Below are 24899 nucleotides of genomic sequence, written 5' to 3' on the forward strand. Positions count from 1 at the left end.
TAACATCAAAAACTACTATATTCCTTTTTCTATATCCCAATTACATTGATTAATATCCTTCAGTTCAGTTCATTTCAGTCGCTCAGTGGTGTTTGACTCTTTGCGACCCCATGAATCACAGCACGCCAGGCCTCCCTGTCCATCACCATCTCCCGGAGTTTACTCAGACTCACGTCCATCAAGTCCGTGATGCTATCCAGCCATCTCATCCTCGGTCATCCCCTTTTCCTCCTGCCCCCAATCTCTCCCAGCATCAGAGTCTTTTCCAATGAGTCAACACTTCGCATGAGGTTTCCAAAGTACTGGAGCTTCAGCTTTAGCATCATTCCTTCCAAAGAAATCCCAGGGTTGATCTCCTTCAGAACGGACTGGTTGGATCTCCTTGCAGTCCAAGGGACCCTCAAGAGTCTTCTCCAACACCACAGTTCAAACGCATCAATTTTTCGGCGCTCAGCCTTCTTCACAGTCCAACTCTCACATCCATACATGACCACAGGAAAAACCATAGCCTTGACTAGGCGGACCTTAGGCGGCAAAGTAATGTCTCTGCTTTTAATATACTATCTAGGTTGGTCATAAGTTTTTTGCCAAGGAGTAAGCGTCTTTTAATTTCATGACTGCAGTCACCATCTGCAGAGATTTTGGAGGCATCCAAAAATAAAGTCTGACACTGTTTCTAGTGTTTCCCCATCTATTTGCCATGAAGTGATGGGACCAGATGCCATGATCTTCGTTTCCTAAATGTTGAGCTTTAAGCCAACTTTTTCACTCTCCTCTTTCTCTTTCATCAAGAGGCTTGTTAGCTCCTCTTCACTTTCTGTCATAAGGGTGGTATCATCTGCATATCTGAGGTTATTGAGATTTCTCCCAGCAATCTTGATTCCAGCTTGTGCTTTTCCAGTCCAGCGTTTCTCATGATGTACTCTGCATATAAGTGAAATAAGCAGGGTGACAATATACAGCCTTGATGTACTCCTTTTCCTATTTGGAACCAGTCTGTTGTTCCATGTCCAGTTCTAATTGTTGCTTCCTGACCTGCATACAGATTTCTCAAGAGGCAGGTCAGGTGGTCTGGCATTCCCATCTCTTTCAGAATTTCCCACAGTTTATTGTGATCCACACAGTCAAAGGCTTTGGCATAGTCAATAAAGCAGAAATAGATGTTTTTCTGGAACTCTCTTGCTTTTTCCATGATCCAGCAGATGTTGGCAATTTGATCTCCGGTTCCTCTGCCTTTTCTAAAACCAGCTTGAACATCAGGGAGTTCACAGTTCACATATTGCTGAAGCCTGGCTTGGAGAATTTTGAGCATTACTTTACTAGCATGTGAGATGAGTGCAATTGTGCGGTAGTTTGAGCATTCTTTTGCATTGCCTTTCTTTGGAATTGGAATGAAAATTGACCTTTTCCAGTCCTGTGGCCACTGCTGAGTTTTCCAAACTTGCTGGCATATTGAGTGCAGCACTTTCACAGAATCATCTTTCAGGATTTAAAACAGCTCAATTGGAATTCCATCACCTCCACTAGCTTTGTGCATAGTGATGCTTTCTAAGGCCCACTTGACTTCACATTCCAAGATGTCTGGCTCTAGATTAGTGATCACATCATCATGATTATCTGGGTCATGTAGATCTTTTTGTACAGTTCTTCCATGTATCCTTGCCACCTTGTCTAAAAGATAAAGAATATGGAGACCTGGCAGCAGTCATTGACTCAACAGTGAAACCTTTCACCAAAATAATTCTTAGCTCTAAAAGGCTCTATATCTTTAAGATGTTTTAAGCTTCATGCCTCTCCCGGTTGGGGGGCTGTAAACAATTCACATGTGTAATTGTAAAAATCCAGACAGACCAGTCAGGTAAGTTAGAAAGCTATCAGAGGGGTTTAAGCCAAGACTTTCTTTTTATATGCAGGAGACTGTTAACTGGAGCTCTAAGTTAATTCCTTTATAGAGGAAGGTGGTGGGGGATAGCCCCCTGTAAATGTCAGAAGCATAAGCAAAAAGCATAATGCAGTATGGCAGGCAGACTCTGGTTTGGGGGTAGATGTTTGAGAAAATTCAGCAAGGCTCCCTTAAGGCCCGACTCGCCTTTGCCTGTCAGACCCCTTAACCTCATGATGTTTGCCATGGGCGGGACTCCTCATGCGGCTCCTGGCAGGAGTGGGTAGGCATTCCCTTCTCCAAGGGATCTTCCCAGCCCAGGGATCAAAGCCAGGTCTCTCACACTGCAGGTAGACCCTTTACTAGCTGAGCCACCAGGGAAGCAAGTTCTTTTGTGTCATTTTCTAAACATTAGATTCCACTTACGAGTGATATCATATGATATTTGTCTTTCTCTGTCTTACTTTACTTAGTATGACATTCCCTAGGTCCATCTATGTTGCTGCACATGTCATTGATTAATTCTTTTCATGGCTGAATAATATTCCATTGTACATATGCACGGCATTTGCTTTATTCATCCCTCTGTTGATGGACATTTAGGTTACTTCCATATCTTCGCTAATGTAAATAGTGCTGCAATGAAGATTGGAGGGCATGTATATTTATGAATCATGGTTTTCTCTGGATATGTGCCAGGAGTGGGATTGGTAAATCATATGATAACCTATTTTTAGTTTTTCAAGGAACTTCCATAATGTTCTCCATAGTGACTGTGTCAATTTGCATTCCCACCGAGAGTGCAAGAGTGTTCCCTTTTTTCAACACTCCATCATTTATTGTTTGCAGATTTGGGGATGATGACCATTCTGGCTGGTGTGAGGTGATACCTCATTGTACTTTTCATTTGCATTTCTCTGATAATTAGTGATGTTGAGCATCTTTCCATATGCTTTTTGGTCATCTGTATGTCTTCTTTGAAGGAATGTTTTTTTAAGCACTCTGCCTCCTTTTTTATGGGATTATTTGACACAGAGGTGCATGAGCTATTTACATAATTTGGAGATTATTCTACTTTTGTTCGCTTTATTTGCAAATATTTCATCTTATTCTGTGAGTTGTCTTTTTGTTTATGGTTTTGTTGTTTTTTTTTTTTTTTTTTTGCTGTGGGGAAGCTTTTGGCATTAATTAAAGGTCACCTGATTATTTTGTTTTTATTTTCATTACTCCAGGAGGTGGATTAAAAGACATTTTACTGGAAAAAAAAAAACTGCTGCAACTTATGTCAAACAGTGTTCTGCCTAGGTTTTCCTAGGGGTCCCCACAGAGCCCAGCCCCTTCCATCATCCCTCAGAGATCATGCACAGGGCAGCCATAGCTTCCGGAAGTGTCTCTGCAAATCTTCCGTGCTGGTGGCGAAGAGCTCGCACTGATGTTCAGCGCATTCGTGTGGCTAAGAGTGGATTCCCAGGACTGATCTGCAGGCAAGGTGAGGACATGAATATGGACTCAAGGGGCCATTTCCCTGTCCTGTAACAACGATAACGCCAAAAGTCTCATCTCTGTGATCGGCAGGGGACGGTTCCTACAACTCTCTTAGGCCGATTTCTTCAGTATATCTTGATCTAAGACATTCTGTAAGATAAGCGATTGCTTGATTCTGTAAATGAAGGAAACCTAGGCCCTAACCCCAGTCACCGGGAGAGCGCCGAGTGCTAACAAGGCATGGGGTGGTGAAGATGGCGAGACAAAGAGGCACGCATGCGCTCAATTCCCGGACTACTCCCCTGCCGAACTCTAAGAGGTGAACTCTGTTTGGAGGCTTGTGGACACAGTTCCGTAAAGGGAGGAGTGTCAGGCTCTGATAGATACGAAGATGGGGACTCTGATGAGGGCTGTAGAACACCCCACCGGGCTTCTTCCCCGCCCCCCCCCCCCGCCACCGCCCCATCCCCACCCCTTCTGTCAGCTATCGGAGATCCTGGGTATCTCAGCTTTGGGAGGTGAGGAAGAGAGGGCCCGAGCCAGTGGCTGTCCCACTGTTCTCCAGCAATTCTTCCCACACCTAATGAAGCTGAGCCAAATTCTGTACTGTGTGGCTGAAGATAGCATTCAGTGTTCTCTAAGTGGTATAGAACTGGGCATCCCAGAGGGTGCGCAGTGTATAATTCCTTGGGGTTTGTGTTCTGTATGAGCCATTTAGAGATAAATCTGTGTTTTTATGTTCGTGCTACTTTTCAAAGGTTGCCCCTCAATGAAAGCTTATAATCTCAGTGTACGAATGACATTACTCACAGTTACTATTGTTTATCAGTCTTAAGGATAAGAGTGTTTCTGTTGTGTAAAACAAATGGGAAAGCTTCCGTCTTATTTAGTAAGCTGGTGTAAGATAACATGGCATTACAATATGCTATTTCCTTGAAAATATGAAAAAATTAAGCAGTGAAATATGTGGGATCAAGAAATAGAGGGAAAGTAAGATGGATGGCACTTGGTTTCCTCCTCTTTTGTAGTCTGTGTTTTACAAAATTATAAGTGACTGTGTATGCGTTGTTAATTCAAAAATATAAAATTAAATTCTAAGAAATTCATCCTCATGCTCACAGGCTCATTTATTCCCTAAGCTTTAATTGAGCCTAGGCTCATAGAAAACTCCGTGCTAGTGCTTGGAGAGCTGAGAAAAAGATCAGGCCACTGACCATAAAGTTACATAGTCGAGAGGCAGCTGTCATGTAAAGGAAATGGTGACATGACAGCAGTCAAATGTGAATTCCCTGATGCAAGGTATCGGTGGGCCTTGGGAAAATGGAAGTCCTTCAGTGGGAAGGAATTATAAGTTGCGTGCATGGTGGGTTGGATGAGGCTGTGGTAGTCGTGACCAGGGACCAGGTTCTCACGTGGTGGGCCGCATAGTTTAAAGACGAAGCCTGGGATGGAGAACTGCCCTTAACAGTTACAGGCACGCTTCGCTCTGTTGCACTTTGCTTTATTGTATTTCACAGGTACTGATTGTGTTTTCTTTGTTCTTTTTATTGACCAAATTGAAAGTTTGTGTTAGTCAGCCTTGCTTCCAGCAAGTCTTTCAGCTCCATCTTTCCAACACCGTTTGCTCATTTTATGTCTGTGTGTCACATTTTGATACCTCTTGCAATGTTCACACCCTTGGCAGCAAAAATGATGGACTCAGTGAAGGCTCAGATAATGGTTACCATCTTTTTTCTTTTAGCAAAGAGGTGTTTTTATTTAAGATATATATTGTTCTGAGGCATAATGATATTACCCACTTAATAGCCTATAGTATAATATAAACATAAATTTTATGAAAGCACTGGAAAACCAAAAAATTCGTATGACTCAACTGTGATATGGACTTTCCTTTGGGGGTTCAGATCCAAACCTGCAGTATTTTCTGAGTCTGCCTGTGCTTTGGGATTGTGAGTAAATCAGAGAGAAATCATGTGAAGCTGGCTTGGAACGTGTCCTGTGCCCATGTTCCAGTACAGGTAAACACTGTCCAGATTAGATGTTTTATTTGTGTTGTCTTCTGTCTATGCAGTTTCACAGAAATCAGGGTGCCACTCCCCTGAGGTGGGATGATGCCTTGAAGCCACTGGACGGGCACACTCTACCATTGGTGGGGGAGCCAGTGCCCACGCCACTAAAAAAAAAAATAATAATAATTCAAATCAAGTTATATTGACTGTAACTTGGCAAACAATAGGAAAGGAATAGACACTTGTGGGTGGTAAAATGAATGAAAGTGGGAGTGGTTTATAAAAAAAGGCAAGTGAGAGATAGGTAAGTTTGGGGCCTTTGAAACATCTTGGAGCTTTGTGTTACATCCACTGAGGATGTCTACCTCATGGTGACCTTCAGTGGCATACTCTTAACTGGGATATACTAGTTTTCCTTGCTAACCAGGAATTTTCTGATAGAGGGTTCTTTGCCCTAGACCCCTGCTTATTCTTTGACATCCTGTGGGTTCTCGAGGACTTGTCACTCCCACTTAGGAGGGTGCCCAGGTCAGCAGACTTCTATCTGAGGTTGGCCGGCTCAGGTCAGTAGAGAGAAATATTTCTAAGGTGTGCCAGGCGGAAGGAGAGCAGCCCTGCTGAGCCCATATCAGCAGAGACCTCACAGAATCCTCCCTGTTGCCATGGAAGATCCTTGTAAATGTCAGAAAGAGATGGCCTCATGTCCTTCTCAGGGGTAACAGAAAAGTGATGAGCTTGATTTGAGGCGGAGGTCTCAGGTCAGCAGAGGGGGAACTCTTAGGCCTTCACCCGAGTCAGATTTAGGGTATGGAGTCAGCACCCCCAGTGGGATCACCATCATATGCTTTCTCAACCTGCCTGATGCAGTTGTCACTCATGGCATGGCAGGTGTGGTCAAGCGATGCCACCCTCACATCCTTTTGGATCTCAGGAAATGTTCTCAGATCCAAAAAGAGGGGAACCTCAGGCCCTGCCAGCATCCAGATCAAGCAAACTGAATGAGGGTTGAGGGGCCCACCCCCTTTTGGATAGAGGGGTGAGAGGGCCTGGCCCTGCACTCAAGACTGCAATCCCCAGGGAAGGGTATGGGGCTGAGCCACCACCCCAGCCCCATTAGTTTTTTAAGTTTACTTTTTTAAGCAGTCTTAGAGTGACAGCAAAACGGAGCAGAAAGTATGGAGAGTTCCCATCTATCTTCTTCCTGGACACAAGCACAGCCTCCCCTACTGTCAACGTCCCCCAGCAGAGTAGGCCGTTTGCTACAATCTAGGAAGCTACATTATATATCGTTAGCATCCTAGACTAGCCCACTTACTTACATTAGCTTCTTTCTTGGTATTGTACCCTCTGTGAGTATAGACAAAAGATGATGACTTGTATCCAGCCTTATGGGCTTCCCTGGTGAGTCAGTGGTAAAGAATCCACCTGCCCATGCAAGAGACATGGGTTCAATCCCTGGATGGGAAGATCCCCTGGAGCAGACATAGCCATCTCACTGAGTATTCTTGCCTGAGAAATCCCATAAACAGAGGAGTCTGGCGGGGTACAGTCCATGAGGTCGCAAAGAGTTGGGCACAACTGAGTGATTAACAACAGCACCCACCCTTGTAGGGTCACACAGAGCAGTTTCACGACAGTGAAAAGCTCTGTGTGCTCTGTTCCTCCCTCCCTGCCCCCTCAACCCCTGGCAACCATTGGTCTTTTTACTGTTTCTATAGTTCTGCTTTTTTCCAAGAGTCATGAGGTTGGAATCATGCAGTGTGTAGCTTTTTGAGATTAATTTTTCTTTTAGTAATACACATCTAAGGTTCCTCCATGTCTTTTCACAGTTTGAAAACTTATTCATTTTTAGCATTGAACAGTATTCTGTTACTTACCCCATTACCTGCTGAAGGACACCGATGTTGCTTTTTAAGTTTTGGAAAATATGAGATAAGCTGGTATAAACAACTGCATGCAGGTTTTTGTGTTGATGTGAGTTTCCAGCTCATCTGGCTAAACACCAAGGAGCATGACCACTAGATCATAGGGTAAGAGTATATTTACTGTTTAGTCACTCAGTTGGGTCCAACTCTTTGCCACCTCGTGGAATATGGCCCATCAGGCTCCTCTGTCCATGGGATTTCCCAGACAAAATACTGGAGTGGGTTACCATTTCCTCTTCCAGGGAGACTTCCCAACTCAAGGATCAAACCCATGAGTCTCCTGCATTGTAGTTGAATTCTTTACCACTAGCCCAAGAGTTGGAGAAGGCAATGGCACCCAACTCCAGTACTCTTGCCCAGAAAATTCCCTGGATGGAGGAGTCTGGTAGGCTACAGTCCATGAGGTTGCTAAGAGTCGGACACGACTGAACGACTTCACTTTGACTTTTCACTTTCATGCATTGGAGAAGGAAATGCAACCCACTCCAGTGTTCTTGCCTGGAGAATCCCAGGGACGGTGAAGTCTGATGGGCTGCTGTCTATGGGGTCGCACAGAGTCGGACACGACTGAAGCGACATAGCAGCAGCAGCCGCCCACGAGTATGTTTCAGATCAGTTCAGTCGCTCAGTCGTGTCCAACTCTTTGCAACCCGATAGACTGCAGCACGCCAGTCCTCCCCGTCCATCACCAACTCCTGGAGTTTACTCAAACGCGTGTCCATTGAGTCGGTGATGCCATCCAACCATCTCGTCCTCTGTCGTCCCCCTCTCCTCCTGCCGTCAGTCTATCCCAGCATCAGAGACTCTTCAAATGAGTCAGTTTTTCACGTAAGGTGGCCAAAGTATTGGAGTTTCTGTTTCAGCATCAGTCCTTCCAATGAATACCCAGGACTGATCTCCTTTAGAATGGACTGGTTGGATCGCTTTGCAGTCCAATGGACTCCCAAGAGTCTTCTCCGACATGACAGTTCAAAAGCATCAATTCTTTGGTGCTCAGCTTCTTTATAGTCCAACTCTCACATCCATACATGACTACTGGAAAAACCATAGCCTTGACTAGCGGACCTTTGTTGGCAAAGTAATGTCTCTGGTTTTTAATGTTCTGTCTAGGTTGGTCATAACTTTTCTTCCAAGAAGCAAGCGTCTTTTAAATTCGTGGCTGCAGTCACCATCTGCAGTGATTTTGGAGCCCCCCAAAATAAAGTCTGTCACTGTTTCCATTGCTTTCTCATCTATTTAGTTGGTTTCAAAAAAGACAATTTATTGAGGTATGATTGACATACAAAAACCTATACATGTTTAATTTATTGATGAGTTTGGAGTTAAGTCTCCTCCTGTGAAATGACCACCACAGTTTATGCCATAAGCATATCCACTACCTCCAAAATGTCCCTCTCTTCCTTTTTTAAGTTTATTTTTAATCGGAGTATATTTGCTTTACAATATTGTGTTGGTTTCTGCCATACATCAACATGAATCCGCCATAGGTATACATATGTCCCCTCCCCCTTGAACATCCCCCCACTTGTCACTCCTTCCCACCCCTCTAGGTTATCACAGAGCACCTGTTTGAGCTCCCTGCATCACACAGCAAATCCCCATTGGCTGTCGATGTTCCATATGGTAATGTGTATGTTTCAGGATTACTCTCAGCTTGTCCCTCCCTCTCCTCAACCCCTGTGTCACCAAGTCTGTCCTCTATGCCTGCGTCTCCATCCTGGCCTGCAAATACATTCATCAGTGCTGTCTCCTAGATTTCATGTGTATGTGTCAGTATATGATGTTTATATTTTTCTTTCTGACGTTCTTCACTCTGTATAATAGGCCCTAGGTTCACCCACTACGTTGGAACTCACTCAAATATGGTCTTTGTTATGGCTGAGTAGTATTTCATTGTAGACAAGTACCAAAGCTTCTCTATCCATTCGTCGATGGACATCTAGGTTGCTTCTGTGGCCTATGTGTTGTTAATAGTGCTGCAATGGACATTGGAGTACATGTGTCTTATTCAGTTATGGTTTCCTAACAGTTTATGCCCAGTAGTGGGATGGTTGGGTCATGTGGTAGTTTTATTCCTAATTTTTAAGGAAACTTGATACTCTTCTCCATAGAAAGAAAGAAAGTGAAGTCACTCAGTCGTTTCCAACTCCTTACGATCCCATGGACTGTAGTCTGCCAGGCTTCTCTGTCCATGGGATTTTCCAAGCAAGAGTACTGCAGTGGGTTGCCATTTCCTTCTCCAGGGGATCTTCCTGACCCAGGGGTCAAACCCAGGTCTCCTGCATTGCAGGCAGACACTTTACCCTCTGAACCACCAGGGAAGCCCATAGAGGCTGTATCAATTTACATTTCCAACAACAATGCAAGAGAGTTCCCTTTTCTCCACACCCTCTCTAGCATTTATTGTTTATAGATTTTTTGATGATGGCCATTTTCACAGATGCCTTCTCATCCTGTATGTTTTGTATCTGTGATAAGAACACTTACCTTAAGATTTGACCTCTTAGAGAGTGTACAATATAGTATTTCTAACTATAAGCTCTGTATTATATAGTGGATCCCGAGAACTTTTTCATTTTGTATAATTAAACTTTGTAACTTTTGATTAATACTGAGAATTGAAATACTGCCTGCTGTATCAGTGAATAACAGTGTCAGTTATCAACAGTTGCAGCCACCACGGATGGTGAACCCTGAGGGAACACAGGATGTACAAATATAGGATACAGGCCCCAGATATGTGAAGTTCATATCAAAGGAATGATTTCAGTGAGCCCTGATTCTTGCATCTTTCCATATATGGAAAAGTGCTAAATTCCTTAACCTGGGTTATCTGGTTTTCCTTCATTTATCATAATCTTTTGATATTCAGACTACCTGCCCTTTGTTGCAAAACTTCTATGTAACCTGGCTCCTCCCCTCCCTTCTTTGGCACAGTTCTCTCAGGGTCACTCAAGATGCTGCCTCCTGGGTTGAAGTCCTAAAGGTTTGTACCAAAGAGAACACACCTGTCAACTTTTAGGTTGTGAATGTTTTGTTTTGCTTTGTTTTGTTTTGTTTTGTTTTGTTTTTTTAATTGGAGGCTAACCACTTTAGAGTATTGTAGTGGCTTTTGGCATACCTTGACATGAATCATCCATGGGTGTACATGGTTCCCTTTCCTGAACCCCCTCCCACCTACCTCCCAATGCCATCTCTCAGGGTCATCCCAGTGCACCAGCCCTGAGCACCCTGTCTCCTGCATAGGTTGTGAATGTTTTTTAAGTCTAAAATTCCTTCTCATTACCCTGCCATAGACCATGGCAACTACCACTCTACTCTCTGCTTTTTTGACTTTGACCATTTTAGATTCTTCATATAAGTGGCATGCAGTGTTTGTCCTTCTGTGTCTGGCTTATTTCACTTTAGCACAAGGTGCTCTAGGTTTATCCACAGTGTCATAACTGGAGAGGTTAGCTCTTTTTAGGCTGAATGATATTTCTTTGAATGTATATTTTGCATCTTCTTTATCCATTCATCTGTCGCTGGACACCTAGGCTGCTTTCCTTTCTTGGCTATTGTGAGTAGTGCTGCAATGAACATGGGAGTGCAGAGCTCTCCTCATGGTCCTGATTTCAATTCCTTTGGATAGTAGTGGAATAGCAGAAAGTATTATGTGTTATTTTTGATTTTTTGAGAAATTGCTACACTGTGTTCCCTGTAAATTGGCTGCACCAATTTACATTCCTACCAGCAGTGTTGAATATGTATAGTTGACTAAGAAACATGCAAACTGTCTTCCAAAGTGGCTCTACCGTTTTGCATCACCACCACTGAGGAATGAGACTTCTTGTTGCTTCACATCCTTACCACCATTTGGTGTTGTCAGTCCTTTGAATGCTGGCCATTCTGAAAGGTCATGGTATCTGCTTGTGTGTGTGTGTGTGTGTGTGTGTGTGTTTCTAATTTGCAGTTCCCTAATGGTATGTGGTTCCCTGCTGGCTCAGACGGCAAATCGTCTACCCACAATGCCAGAGACCCAGGTTCGATCCCTGGGTTGGGAAAATCCTCTGGAGAAGGAATTGGCAACCCCCTCCAGTATTCTTGCCTGGGAAATCCCATGGATAGAGGAACTTGCTGCGCTACAGTCCATGGGATCGCAAAGAGTGGGACACGGCTGAGCGACTTCACTTTCACTTTCAATGGTATATGATGTGCAGCATCTTTTCATATGCTTGTTTGCCATCTGTGTATCTTCCTTGGTGAGGTATCTATTCATATCTTTGGTCCATTTTTTATTAGATGTTAGTTTTGTTCTTATTAATATTAAGAGTTCTTTGTATATTTTAGATTAAAGCCTTCATCAGATATGTCTTTTGCAAATATTTTCTCCCTGACTATGGCTCATCTTCTTGTTCTGTTGGTGTACTTTTATAGAGCAGAAGTTTAAAGGGAATGAAATCTAGCTTATCAATTATTTCTTTCATGGAGCCCCATCACTTTTTTCTGTGATGATATTTTGTTGATTGATTTGCTATGTGGCACATGGGATCTTAATTCCCCAACCAGGGTTTGAACGCACACCCCTTGCACTGGAGGCACAGTTTTTGTAAAATTTTAGCTTTTTTCTTTTGTGTTGCGGGATAGCAAATTAACAATATTGTGACAGTTTTCAGGTGAACAGTGAAGGGGCTCTGCCATACATATACACGTATCCACTCTCCCGCAAACTTCCATCAACACTGCCACATAATATTAAGCTGAGTTCCCTGTGTTATACAGTACATCCTTGTTGCTTATCTATTTTAAATATAGCAGTGTGTACATGTCCATCCCAAATCCCCTAACTATCCCTGTCGCACATCCTTCCCCAGCGGCAACCATAAATTTGTTCTCTGAGACTGTAAGTCTTTCTATTTTGTAATTAAATTCATTTGTATCAGTTTTTAAAATTATACATATAAGATATGTCATATAATATTTTTCCTTTTCTGTCTGAATCCTTTTACTTATTTCTGTTTTATAGATCTATGCAACCTCTGGCACTGGGGAGGCTATCATCTGGGTTTGGATCGCATGTGAAACTGAAGTTGCTCGGTCGTGTCTGACTCTCTGTGACTCCGTGGACTGTAGCCCACCAGGCTCCTCTGTCCATGAAATTCTCCAGGCAAGAATACTGGTGTGAGTTGCCATTTTTTTCTCCAGGGAATCTTCCCAACTCAGGGATCGAACCCAGGCAGAAGCTTTAACCTCTGAGCCACCAGGGAAGCCCAAATATGTTGGTACCAGAGCAGGGAACAAATGGACACCAGAACTCTAGAAATCATGAAAGCAAGAGACCACAGTGATCTTAGAGTAGCGAGCCGAGTGCCGCCATTAGTGTTCATGTCTGGATGATAAATTCTGTTGCAAATGCACCCTTAGGTAGTGTGAACGGGTAGTCTTTAGGGAAATGAATTGTCACAGAGAATACACTGCCTCGATATGGGCTGCCGTTCTTGTTTGTAATTGTGGTTTGCCAGTGAAATGTATCATCCCCAACTGGACCTGCAGAATATTGTGCTGGACGGTCACTGGCCACATCACTAAGTTCCTTATTAATCCATTTCAGTGCCACAGTCTGTGCTTTTTGTTTGACTCCTCACTGTCTCAGTGTGCGCTCAAACGTCCGGCTAAACCTCCTGATTATCTGGTGGCTGGGAAGGACTATCTCTTCATCTCACACTGGCTCTGCCAGACATAGGTGCTTTCTTAATAACCAGGGAGGTTGGACTGGAGAGGGCTCCCTGGCAGAGAGTAGATGAGGCTGGAGGGGAAGGGGACACGAGCAGTGGAAACACTTAGACTCAGACAAGCATTGAGTACCTGACAGGGACCATCCAAATTAGTGATTTGTTTTGTTTTGTTTTGTTTTGTTTTGTTTTCAGATATACACCGAGGAGTGGGATTTCTGGGTCATTTGTTTGGTCTGTTTTTAGATTTTGAGGACCCTCCTTACTGTTATCCATGGTGGCTGCACCAATTGACATTCCCGCCAACAGTGTACAGATCTTGTCCACATGCTTACCAGCATTTGTGACTTCTCTTCCTTTGGGATGATAGCCCTTCTGATAGGTGTAAGGAAATACCTTATTGTGGGTTTAATTTGCATTCATATGATGATTAACGATGTTGAACATCTTTTCATGTGCCTCTTGGCCATTTATATGTCTTCTTTGGAAAAATGTGTATTTAAGTATTCTGCCCATCTTTTTCTGGATTGTTGTTTTTAAACTGTTATATCAACTGTTTATATATCTTGGATATTAACCCCTTATTGGTGATATCATTGGTAAATATTTTCTCCCATATAGTAAGTTGGCTTTTCATTTTGTTGATGGCTTCCTTTGCTGTGCAAAAGCTTTTAGCTTTAATTACCACCCAATTATTTATTTTTGCTTTTATTTCCCTAGCTTTAGGAGACAGTTCCAGAAAAATACTATTATGATTTATGTCAAGGAGTGTTCTGCTCTTTTTATCTTCTAAGAGTTTTATGGTTTCCACTCTTACAGCTAGGTCTTTAATCCATTTTCCATTTACTTTTGTACATGGTGTTATAGAATATGCTGATCTCATTCTTTGAGAGCTACATGTCAAAGAATGAGATTAGAGCGTAAATACAATTTGGTAATGTCAGAAAATTAAATGTGCTTTTACATTTGAGCCAGTAATTCAGTGTTTTCTGAAATTAACCCTGAAGAGACCTCCACAACCATAGGAAAATACATAAATGTCCATGCACATGTTAATTGAGGCAACATGATATATCTACAGAGTGGAGTACTATGAAGCTATAAAAAGGAGTGAGTACAATTTTGTAAACTAATAAGGGATGCTTCCATGATAGATAAAGGTATATAAAAGAATGTGGGAGTTTGGGGCTAATGTCAACGATACCAAGTCCAGTGTCTTCCCGTTCTGGTATGAAGAGGCTTTGAGAGCTGAAAGAGAGAGCCAGAGCCAGAGCTGCAGCCAGGCTCCTACGGTGCCAGGGCCAGTGCACTTTCCGGAGCATGTCCAAAGCTCCTCCCACCCCTAGTGAAGTCTGAGCAGATACTTCACATTGCATTTCAAGAAAGCAGGCAATCTTCCCAGTAGTGGAGGGCCGAGGTGGGGCTCATGGAAATTCAGCATATAACGTATTTGTGTTCCTATACAATATACACAAATTGGAGACTTTTCTTGTTTCTGTTTTTAAATGTTATTCCTTTTAATTAAAGATGTGTTTATCTTCAGAGTCCAAGTATACTAATGGCACAGCTCCCACATGTACTGCAGATTATCAAGTTGAAAAATAAGAATTTTCGTAGTACATAGCACAGAATGAAATCCATGAATCATTCTTGTCATTTGGAATAAGACAACATGATATTGGAATATGGATGTTTTTGTGAAAATGGGAATTTTCCACAGTGAAGTCTGTGTGATTATCAGATACCGAAAAAAATCTTAAGAGGTATTCACTTCTTGGTTTGTTTTGTTTTAGCCTTTCTTTGTAAAATTGAAGTTTATTTACCTGGATTGGCTTAGGTTATTTAAGAATGTGGGAGAAGTGAAATCCCAGTAAAATTGCTTTCTTGCACACTAGCACTATAGTTGTTCAAATATGAACTTAGCATCTGCTCTTTGGAAGGCTTCTGGGTGGTTTTGAGGATGCTAAGAAAACTAAACTCAACCCCTTCTTATAGAATTCTAGAGTCTAAGAGTAGCCTTCATATAAAGTAGCTGGTGACGTGAGATCTAGGGGCCCAATAAAAATGAGGTGTAAGGAGGTGAGGGGATTGAGGGCTTCCTCATGAGGAGTCTGGTGTAAATACACTGAGGCAAGGCACTTGGAGACTTTAGGGCAATAAAAGTCTGGCGGTGGAAGGTAGTTTTAAGTTAGGCTACATGGCGAGCCCACCGGGGAGGCTGTGGAAACACTGAATAGGTGTCAGACCCTCAGATGGTGGGTCTCAAAGATGAGAGACTTAAGCCTGGAATGGAAAACTACCCTGAACAATTCCTTTTCAATTATCAGGATCCCAAGCAGCTCGGTGCTAAAGAACCCGCCTGCCACTGCAGGAAACGTGGGTTCAATCCCTGGGTCAGGAAGATCCCCTGGAGGAGGAAATGGCTACACAATCCAGTATTTTTGCCTGGAGAGTCCCATGGACAGAGCTGTCTGTTCAGTCCATGGGGTAGAAAAGGGTCAGACACGACCGGGTGACTAAAGAGCAACATGAGTAGACGAGAGAGAAATCCCGCCTGGGGTGGGGGTGGAATGTGCCCTGTGCTCCTGTCCCAGTGCCCGTGAACACAGTGCACAACCGAGATGTTTCATGCACATCATCTCCAAGGAGCTTCTGTGAAAAAAGTAATAGTAGAATGAAACCGGAAACTCAGAAGCCAGTGGGCTGACACTCTTTGCTGTGAGTCGTGGGAACAGCTCATTTTCTTGAAAGGGCATTCCATTCAGCGTTTTTGGCTATGTTGATAATTCCACCGAAGTCTGTGAGGTGAGTATAATTTAGGTGATGGTGAAATTGAAGATAGGGGCTTATTTTATTTAGTTACTTATTTATTTGGCTATGCTTGGTCTTATCTTTGGCACGCAGGATCCTTGATCTTCTTGCAGCCCTAGAGTTCTTTAGTTGCGGCATGGGGAATGTTTCAGTTGTGGCATATACGATCTTTAGTTGTGGCGTGTGAACTATTAGTTGCGGCAAAGCTGTGCCATTTGGGACCTAGTTCCCTGATCGGCGGTGGAATCTTGGCCTCTTGCATTGGGAGTGCAGAGTCTTAACCCCTGGACCACTAAGGAAGTCTCTAGGAGTTGTTCAGATGAAGGAGCAGCCGGGAAGGAAGACAGAATTAGTCTCGGAATCAAATTTAGATTCTTGGAATTTCGTTCAGTTAAAATACTATCCCCACACTCAAAATATGATTTAGTAGTGGAAATGAAAGATTCTTTCTAAAGAGCATTTTGGACTGATTTGGTGTTCCATGTCCAAGAATGCCACAGATTCCCTGCCATCTCCTGGATTTAAGAACTTCATCAGGGTCGGTGGTATCCTCCAGGATGAAAAGAATCATAATCATAGGAAGAACAGATATTGTGTAAAGTCTCAGTGTGGTCCAGGCACTGTGCCAGGTGCTTTAGCACCATGCCACTAGCCCTACCAAAGCCACTTCACCTGAGGCTCCCCGAGTTGGGGCTGGACCCAAGTCCACACAACTGATAAGAGCCAGAGCTGGGACTGGAGCGCTGGTCTGAATTTGTGCACAGCGTGTAGCCTTCCCCTTGTCCCGGCCTGAGGTGCTCATGAGTCAGTTAATTCACTGTCTTCTAGCACTCCAAAATGTATCTTGAGTGACAGAAAGAAGGACTCTGTGATGAAAACACGGGGATGGAGTACCTAGCCAAGGCAATACAAACACCAAAATAATAAAGAGGTGTGAATAAAGGAGAGAAGGAGATACTGCTCAGCAAGCATATGATCATCTGCAGGTGCAAATCAGACAGCCTCAAGTGATCGAGGGCTTACAAGATTACCTGACGCTGACCTTCTATGTAGAAAGTAAATATTTTCTTTGTTTTAATTAAATATAGTTATTTCCACTTATTTTTTGACTGCTCTGGGTCTTAGTTGTGACACTTGGAATCTTTGTTGCCACATGCTGGCTCTTTAGTTATGAAATGTGTGATTTTAGTTGTGGCACGAGAACTCTTCGTTGTTGGATGTGAGAGTTTTAGTTGTGGCGTGTGGGATCATGTTGCCTGACTAGGGATCAAACCTAGGACCCCTGCATTGGGGGCGCAAAACCACTGGACCAACAGGGAGGTGCTGAGAGTAAATATTTTAGAACTACCCTAAATCTGGTGACTCAGATGGTAAAGAATGCGCCTGCAATACGGGAGACCTGGGTTCGATCTCTGGGTTGGGCAGAATCCCTGGTGGAGGACATGTAACACACTTCAGTATTCTTACCTGGAGAATCTGCATGGACAGAGGAGCTTGGCGGACTACAGTACATGGGGTCACAAACAGTGGGACATGACTGAGTGATTAAGCACACAACCTAAATGTGGCTGAAGAGCAGGAATATATCACCTAGATCTCTTTGACATCATAACATCTGTCCTGAGTTCCTTATTTCTATTGCATTTTCCTAATCTTACATCACTTTTGGGACTGAGACCCATTTTCTCCAAGATTTGCTTGAGGGTAACTGCTCACTGTTTGTAGGAATATGCATTCCCCAGGAAGCCTTTAATCGAGGGACAGAAGCTGAAATGGGAACCTCCATGAAGGAGGACTGAGGAGACAATCACCCCTGAATAATGTGGTTCCCCAAAGCCTAAGAAGAGGAATCTTAGATCAGTAGAAGGAGCAGTCCCAGGCTGTGGTAGATGTAGTAAGGATGTTAAGCAAGAGGAATTGGAAGGACTCAAGTTGCGTCCCCACTGTCTAGTCTCAGAGGCCCTGATGGACTAGGATCACATGAGGATCATCCTGACTTCCAACTTGGAATTCTCAGGAGACTAGGACCTTGATGGAAGACAAGACGCTTCATAAAGCAGAGAGTGGAGTTACAGGGTTCGTCATGTGTCATTGTGAGGACCTGAAAGTGGACTATACACACACTATACACTATACACACTATACACACACTATACACACACTATACACTATACACACACTATACACTATACACACTATACACACACTATACACTATAGACACACTATACACACTATAAACACTATACACACACTATACATTAGATACACTTACACACACTATACACTATACATACTATACAGTTTACACGCTATACACTATACACACTATACATACACTATACACACTATACACACTATATACACACTATACACTATACACTATATGCACACTATACACTATACACACTACACATGATACACACTATACACACGATACACACTATACACACACTATACACTATACACACTATACACACACTATCCACTATACACACTATACACACACTATCCACTATACACACTATACACACACTATACACTATACATACCCTATACACTATACACACACAATGCACACTATACACACACGATACACACAATCAGGCCCTGGAAAATCACTGATGCTGTGGACCCCAGGAAGCGCTAGGCACAGATGTCAGGTTGATTTCAGTCTAGAAAGTCTTAGCGAAGTGAGACCTCTGTCTAATACAATCAGCCGCAGTTTCACAGAGGGAGGGACCTGAGTCCAAGGAGGACCTCACATGTGATGCTGAGTGTTAGTGGGGATGCCTGCAGAGGGAGCCAAACAGAATTCTGTAAATTCTTAGCTCTGTGAATCCCCCAAAGCTACTTCTGAGTGATCCCCTCATTCAACCTGTGTGATATTAGGGAGGGCCAGTCTCCTCTAGCCAGATCAGAAACAAGATCTGCACATGGGGGTGTGTTGACCATAACCGGACTGAGGTGAGGACCATCAGTTCTAGTGGGAGGATCTCTCCCCCAACGAAGGAGGCTCACAGAGTGGCAATCCACCTGACAAGCAGAGATGCTCAGAGCAGAGCTGGCCTCCCACCACTGGGGACTTGGGAAGGCGAGGGCTTTGTCTGGGAGCTTGAAGACTTCGGTTCAAAGAAGGAGGCAACTTGGGCTCTGATACACTGCACAAGGAGGACCCGAGGACGGATGAATTTTGAGCTACCAGGGTTCCCGTAGCACGCTGCCCCTGCCGTCATCCCTGGGAGACCCCACGTAGGACCCTACGCAGCTCCCCTCCACTTCCGCTTTGAAAGCGAGCGGATCCGCCGGTACCGCGGCGACCATTTGGCGGAGACTTAGTGTCCAGGACTCGTCCGCAACCAAGGTGAGGACCTGAATGGAGCTGAAGGGACTTTCCCAACCCTCCCAGCAATAAAAGTGACCCATCCACATCCCACCCCTGTGATATGGCTCCTATGAGTCACTCAGCGCTATCGGCTGAATGTGCTCTATGTTTCTCAGGCTAAGGCGTTGGTCTGAGGGGGTACCCCAGATTCTACCCCCAGAGAAGCTCTAGGTCCTAGAGGAGAGCCCTGAGGGCTGATGAGCAGACTTCGACACTGCAAGGGGGCCACTCTGAGCGGCCCCCCTATACTGGGCTCTACGAGGCCCCGGGTAGAGCTGGCCAACAGTGGAGCCCCCTGGTGTCCACTGGAGCTGGTTTTGGGGAAGTGAGAGCCTTGCCCTAATGGAATAGACCCAGATCAACAAAGGGACCTAGTCGTCAACAATATTAATGGCTGTGACTCTATTAAGGATGGGGCTCCTCCCATAAGAAATGGAGCCACATAAAGCGCCAGTCCTATTTTCAGGACTGGGAGAATCAGGCGTTTTGACATGACACTTCCCAGGACATCTCAGGGAAGTGAGAGACCAGGTCAGTGGGGGCAGCCTCAGGTTGGCAAGGGAGGGTTTGCGGTTTCCTGGTGGATGGTGAGAACGTTGGGGGCTGTGGATGTTCCACACCACGTCATTCAGACCACATCTCCCTGTCTTCGTCCCTGGGAGACCTCAAGGATACACGTTGATTCCCAGTGTGGGCTAATGGGGAAGTCAGGGTCTTGGTCTGAATGGAGTGGTCAGCAAAGGGAGAAATCTTCCACCCTGTCATGAGTCAAATGTAGGCCTTGGTTGCTTCTGTGTCCTGGCCATGGTAAAGACTGCTGCAGTGAACATGAGTACAGGTGTCTGTTTCCATTAGCGTTTCCTCAGGATATTTGCCCAGTAGTGGCATTGTTTGCTCATGTGATCCTTTCATTCCTAGTTTTTTTATGCAGGGTGAGTTAAGTCTGAAAGAGGAAAGCCAATATCATTTATTGATGCATATATATGGAATCCAGAAAGATGGTACTGATGAACCTATTTGCAGGGCAGCCTGGAGATGCAGACATAGAGAACACACTCGTGGACACAGTGGGGGAAGGAGAGGGAGGGGCAGATTGAGAGAGTAACATTGAAAAGGTACATATTACCATATGGAAAATAGATAACCAGTGAGAATTAGTTTTATAACCAGGGAGCGTAAAGCCAGTGTTCTGTGATAAGAGGGGTGTGACGTGGGAGGGAGTTTCAAGATGGAGGAGACATAAGATGAACCTACGGCTGATTCATTTGATGTCTGGCAGAAACGGGTACAATATTATAAATTAATACTGTAATATTTTTAAAAATAAATTTATTTCCAAAAAGACATATAGGAGAAAACAGAAACAAAATAATATTTTAGACTTTGAATTGGGATCTTGTGAGGGCCCACAGGGACATCAACCTGCCTGTACCAGATTTTGTTCTCAGGAGACCGTGTTTGGTAAGATAAGGTCATCTTCACTTCCTGCTTTTGGGACATGGAGTGACTGGCTTTTACTATCAAGCAGGCATCACTTCAGCAGAAAGTTGAGCTTCTCTACCAGGATCTCAATAAGGAACCTGAGTGAGTACTCAGTGTACCCATCCCAGCCCTCGGATTTCAGCCCAGAAAATCTCAGGGAAGGGCTGTGAGGCTCAGCACCTTCTTTACTGTTTTATACGAAGTGTACAGGAGGGGAAATGTCTAGTCTGAAGGTGCAGACAGCAGTCCACAAATGGATCATGGTGCCCAGTGTTTTAAGGAGCCAAGTAAGGACCTTGAATGATGATCCCAGTGAACTCAGGGTAGAAAAGACCCTAATGAACTCTCAGCACTGGTTGTCTATCTCCTGGCAGGGAGGTGGACTGAGTCATCCCTTCACTTATCTCTGGATCATGGGGATGTCTAAAGTGTCTGCATCAGTGTAGCACAGGGAAGAGTGCCAAGGCTCCGCCAGGGCTTGACGTGATAATACTGAAGTAGAATTTAAAAAACGCCACTGCTGGCACCTGCTGTCACCTGAGTAAATCCAAAGCTGGGCTGAGAGGTCGCAGAGGAAAAGTAAGGCCTCTATTCTTCCTCTGTGGGATTGTGTGGGGAAAGGCTGAGCAGGAAAACAGGAGCCTTGTGGGTTCCTAGGGCAGTGTCCTCAAGGACACCTGCAGAGGTGGCCTTTTTGTAAAGCCAATGAAAAATCTCCCTGTTTTAAGGTGCTCATGTCACCTCATTCTCCATCCTCTAGGTTCCCCAACCTCCTGTCTATTGGCGCAGACTTGTGCCTACGGTCCCTGACCACCGCCATCATGCCCCGTGGGCAGAAGAGTAAGCACCGTGCTCGTGAGAAACATCGCCAGGCCCGAGCTGAGACCCAGGGTCTTCATGATCAGGCTACCACATCTGGGGGAGAAGAGACCACCTCCTCCTCCCCTCCTGATTCAGAGAGCGGTCCCTCAAGCTCGTCTGCTGCTGGCACCTCCAAGGGGCCTCAGGGAGCCCAAGGCACCACCAGTGCTGCTGCAGGTGCTGTACGCAAAAGATCTGGTGTCGGGCGCGCAGCATGCTCGAGATCTGGTGTAGGTGCCGCAGCACGCTCAAGATCTGGTGTAGGTGCCGAGGGCCAGGTTCGGGAAGGGGAAAATTCCTCCCAGGCCTCAGCTGCTGCTGAGAGCTCTCACACAGATCTTCTGACCTGGAAGGCAGAGATGTTGGTGCAGTACATGCTGTGTAAGTATAAGATGAGGGCGCTCATTAAGAGGTCTGAAATGCTGAAGGCAGTCACTAGAAGATACAGGGAGCAATTCCCTGAGATCCTTAGCCGGGCCTCTGAGCGCATGGAGATGGTGTTTGGCCTGGTGCTGAAGGAAGTCAGGCCCAACAGTCACTGCTATACCCTGGTGAGCAACCTAGATCTCAGCGACAGTGAGTCTATGAGAGGTGACTGGGGGCTGCCGAAGAATGGTCTTCTGATGACTCTGCTGGGTGTCATCTAACTAAATGGCAACCATGCCCCTGAGGAGAAGATCTGGAAGTTCCTGAATATGCTGGGCATCTATGATGGAAGAAGTCACTTCATCTTTGGAGAGCCCAGGAAGCTCATCACAGAAGATCTGGTGCGAGAAGGGTATCTGGAGTACCGCCAGGTGCCCGGCAGTGATCCCCCTCGCTATGAGTTCCTGTGGGGTCCTAAATTGCTGACAGAAACCAGCAAGACGAAAGTCCTTCAGTTTTTGGCGAAGGTCAAGGATTCCGGTCATACTGCCTTCCTGACACAGTATGAGGAGGCTTGGAGAGAGGAGGTAGAGAGCACTGGAGACAGAGGTGCGGCCAGGGCTGGCCCTTCTGCCTCACTCAGGCCTGGCACTGCTGCCTCAGCCGCTGCTGGCCCTTCTGCTTCAGCCTGGCCTGGCATTGCTGCCTCAGCCACTGCTGGCCCTTCTGCTTCAACCAAGCCTAGCATTGCTGCCTCAGCCTCTGCTGGCCCTTCCACTTCGACCAGGCCTGGCAGTGCTGCCTCAGCCGCTGCTGGCCCTTCTGCTTCGGCCAGGCTTGGCACTGCACCCTCAGCTGCTGCTGGCCCTTCTGCTTCAGCCTGGCCTGGCAGCGCTGCCTCAGCCATCGCTGGCCCTTCCGCTTCGACCAAGCCTGGCATTGCTGCCTCAGCCGCTGCTGGCCCTTCTGCTTCAGCCAGGCCTGGCATTGCACCCTCAGCCGCTGCTGGCCCTTCCGCTTCAGCCAGGCCTGGCACTGCACCCTCAGCTGCTGCTGGCCCTTCTGCTTTGGCCACTGCGCGCCCCAGGGCCAAGTCCAGCCGCTCATCTCGCCCCTAGTGTGGTCTGAAGCCCGTTGTTCACTTTGTGCGTGGAGAAGCCTGTCAATCTGTGTTCCTGATCCGCATCAATAACTTGTTGACTTTATTTCCCCCAATTTTCAGTTCTTAAAATTTTTCTACAGAAAGGTCATTTAGATTCATGATATAAGCATATGAATAACATGGGTCACACACAGTTTGCTGTTTATCAAATTTAGGAGCAAAAATTTTGTTTTCTCAAATAAATATTGGAAATCCTCACATCACCTTTGTGATCCAGGGTGAGAAAAACATCACGTAAGGATAAGAGTGTTCTTAGAAATGCAAAAAACACCACACTAATAGAGGCTCAGAACATTAATACATTTATAGGGAGGTAGCTGAAATTTCTACAGTTTTTAGCTTGCTTTACTCTCTGGTTAGTCTCCCTCTGTGTAAATGTCAAAGAGACATACTTGCCTCTGTTTATGCTTTATGGTTATCAAGAATGTTTGAGAATATAAATTACAGCAAATGATTTATTTGTGGCTCTTCTTTTACACAACCATTGAGAAGCTGCTCTTCAGACGTCTTCATGCTTGTACTGGTGATGTTTAGTCAAAAGAGGTTCTAGCCTCTGTGCATTCATGATAGTTTCTCAGAGATGCTGTAATTCTATGGAAGAGGCTGAGATGGTCTCTACTTCAAGAAGAACAAGAAAGAAGCAGGGTAAAGATGGGTCGGAGAGAACATATTACTTTGGTTTCGTTGCTTAGCTGAATTTTGGCTGATTTGGGAGGTTAGGTCTTTGCTTTTCCCACTTGGAACGCTTCATAGTTTCTCACATCTGATAGATTGAAAAAAAAAATCCAGCTGATGTAACATTTGAGGTCAAGATAATCATAGTAATAACTGCTGTTGCTCCTAATGTCTCAATAGAGACAGGCGCCGTGACAGAAGCTTTCCATAAATACTTATATTCCAGCAATCTGACAAGAAAGGGCTTATCAAACTTACTTCACAGTGGAGAGCCCAAGGCTCATAGAGTTTGGTTTTGTGCTGAAATAGGTAAGGCTGGTAAATGACAGCAGGCAATAGACTCCTGCTCTGAACTACTTTGGCACTCATACTGTTGTTCTCCCCCCCAACGTGAGACATGCCCTGGTCTTTTTTTTTAATGAGTACTTTTAACATTTGACATTTCTTTGTTTATTTTTATTTATTTATTTTGCTGTGCTAGATATTAGTTGCTGGTCTAGTTCCCTGACCAGCGATCAAACCTGGGCCCCCTGCATTGGGAGCCTGGAGTCCTAGCCATCGGACCACCAGGAAAGACCCCACCCTGTATCTTTTATTTCAGTGCTTTTCTCAGGACTCCATAATTTGTCCTAGGTGATAGAAAAGATTGCCCTTGTGCTCAAGCTACTGGATCAAAATGTGTAGCCAGAGCAGTAAGAATGCCAGGTATCCCTAACCAAAGATATGTATCCCTTACTCACTACTCATAGATAAGTGAAAGAAACAATATTCAGGGACTGTATAAGCGTGTCCATTGGCCATGTTAGATAACCTCTGAAGACCAAGGAGTCTCCATGTCATCCTTACAGTCTCTTTCCTGTAGAAAGTAAACCTATCAGAACAGAAGTGACATGAGAATCTTCACCTGCATGAGGAGATAGATTGATCTACTTTTTTCTTTCTAAAGGACTACCACCTGTCCAGGGACTCCTGCCTTGGACTATAGCTTCTCCCATCACTTCTAGGACAGGGACCCATTCTCTGTAGCACTGCAGACCAAACATAGCTGAAGAGTTTGTAGAGACGTGGAATTTCCCCAAAGGCCTTTAATCCAAGACACAGAAAGCAAGACCCCCATGTAGGAGGGTTGGGGAGAGCAAGACGCAA

General features: G+C 44.8%; 1 protein-coding gene across 1 annotated transcript; it reads left to right on the forward strand.

Annotated features, from left to right (window-relative positions):
• The first annotated feature begins 21510 nt into the window (after window positions 1–21510).
• On the forward strand, window positions 21511–23034 carry LOC101111004 (melanoma-associated antigen B2-like). The gene is given in 2 exon segments (XM_042241992.1): window positions 21511–22655; window positions 22896–23034. Coding segments are annotated over 2 exon segments (1284 nt in total).
• The last annotated feature ends 1865 nt before the right edge of the window (window positions 23035–24899 follow it).

The sequence above is a fragment of the Ovis aries genome, chromosome X (assembly GCF_016772045.2).
Source record: "Ovis aries strain OAR_USU_Benz2616 breed Rambouillet chromosome X, ARS-UI_Ramb_v3.0, whole genome shotgun sequence".
Taxonomy (NCBI): domain Eukaryota; kingdom Metazoa; phylum Chordata; class Mammalia; order Artiodactyla; family Bovidae; genus Ovis; species Ovis aries.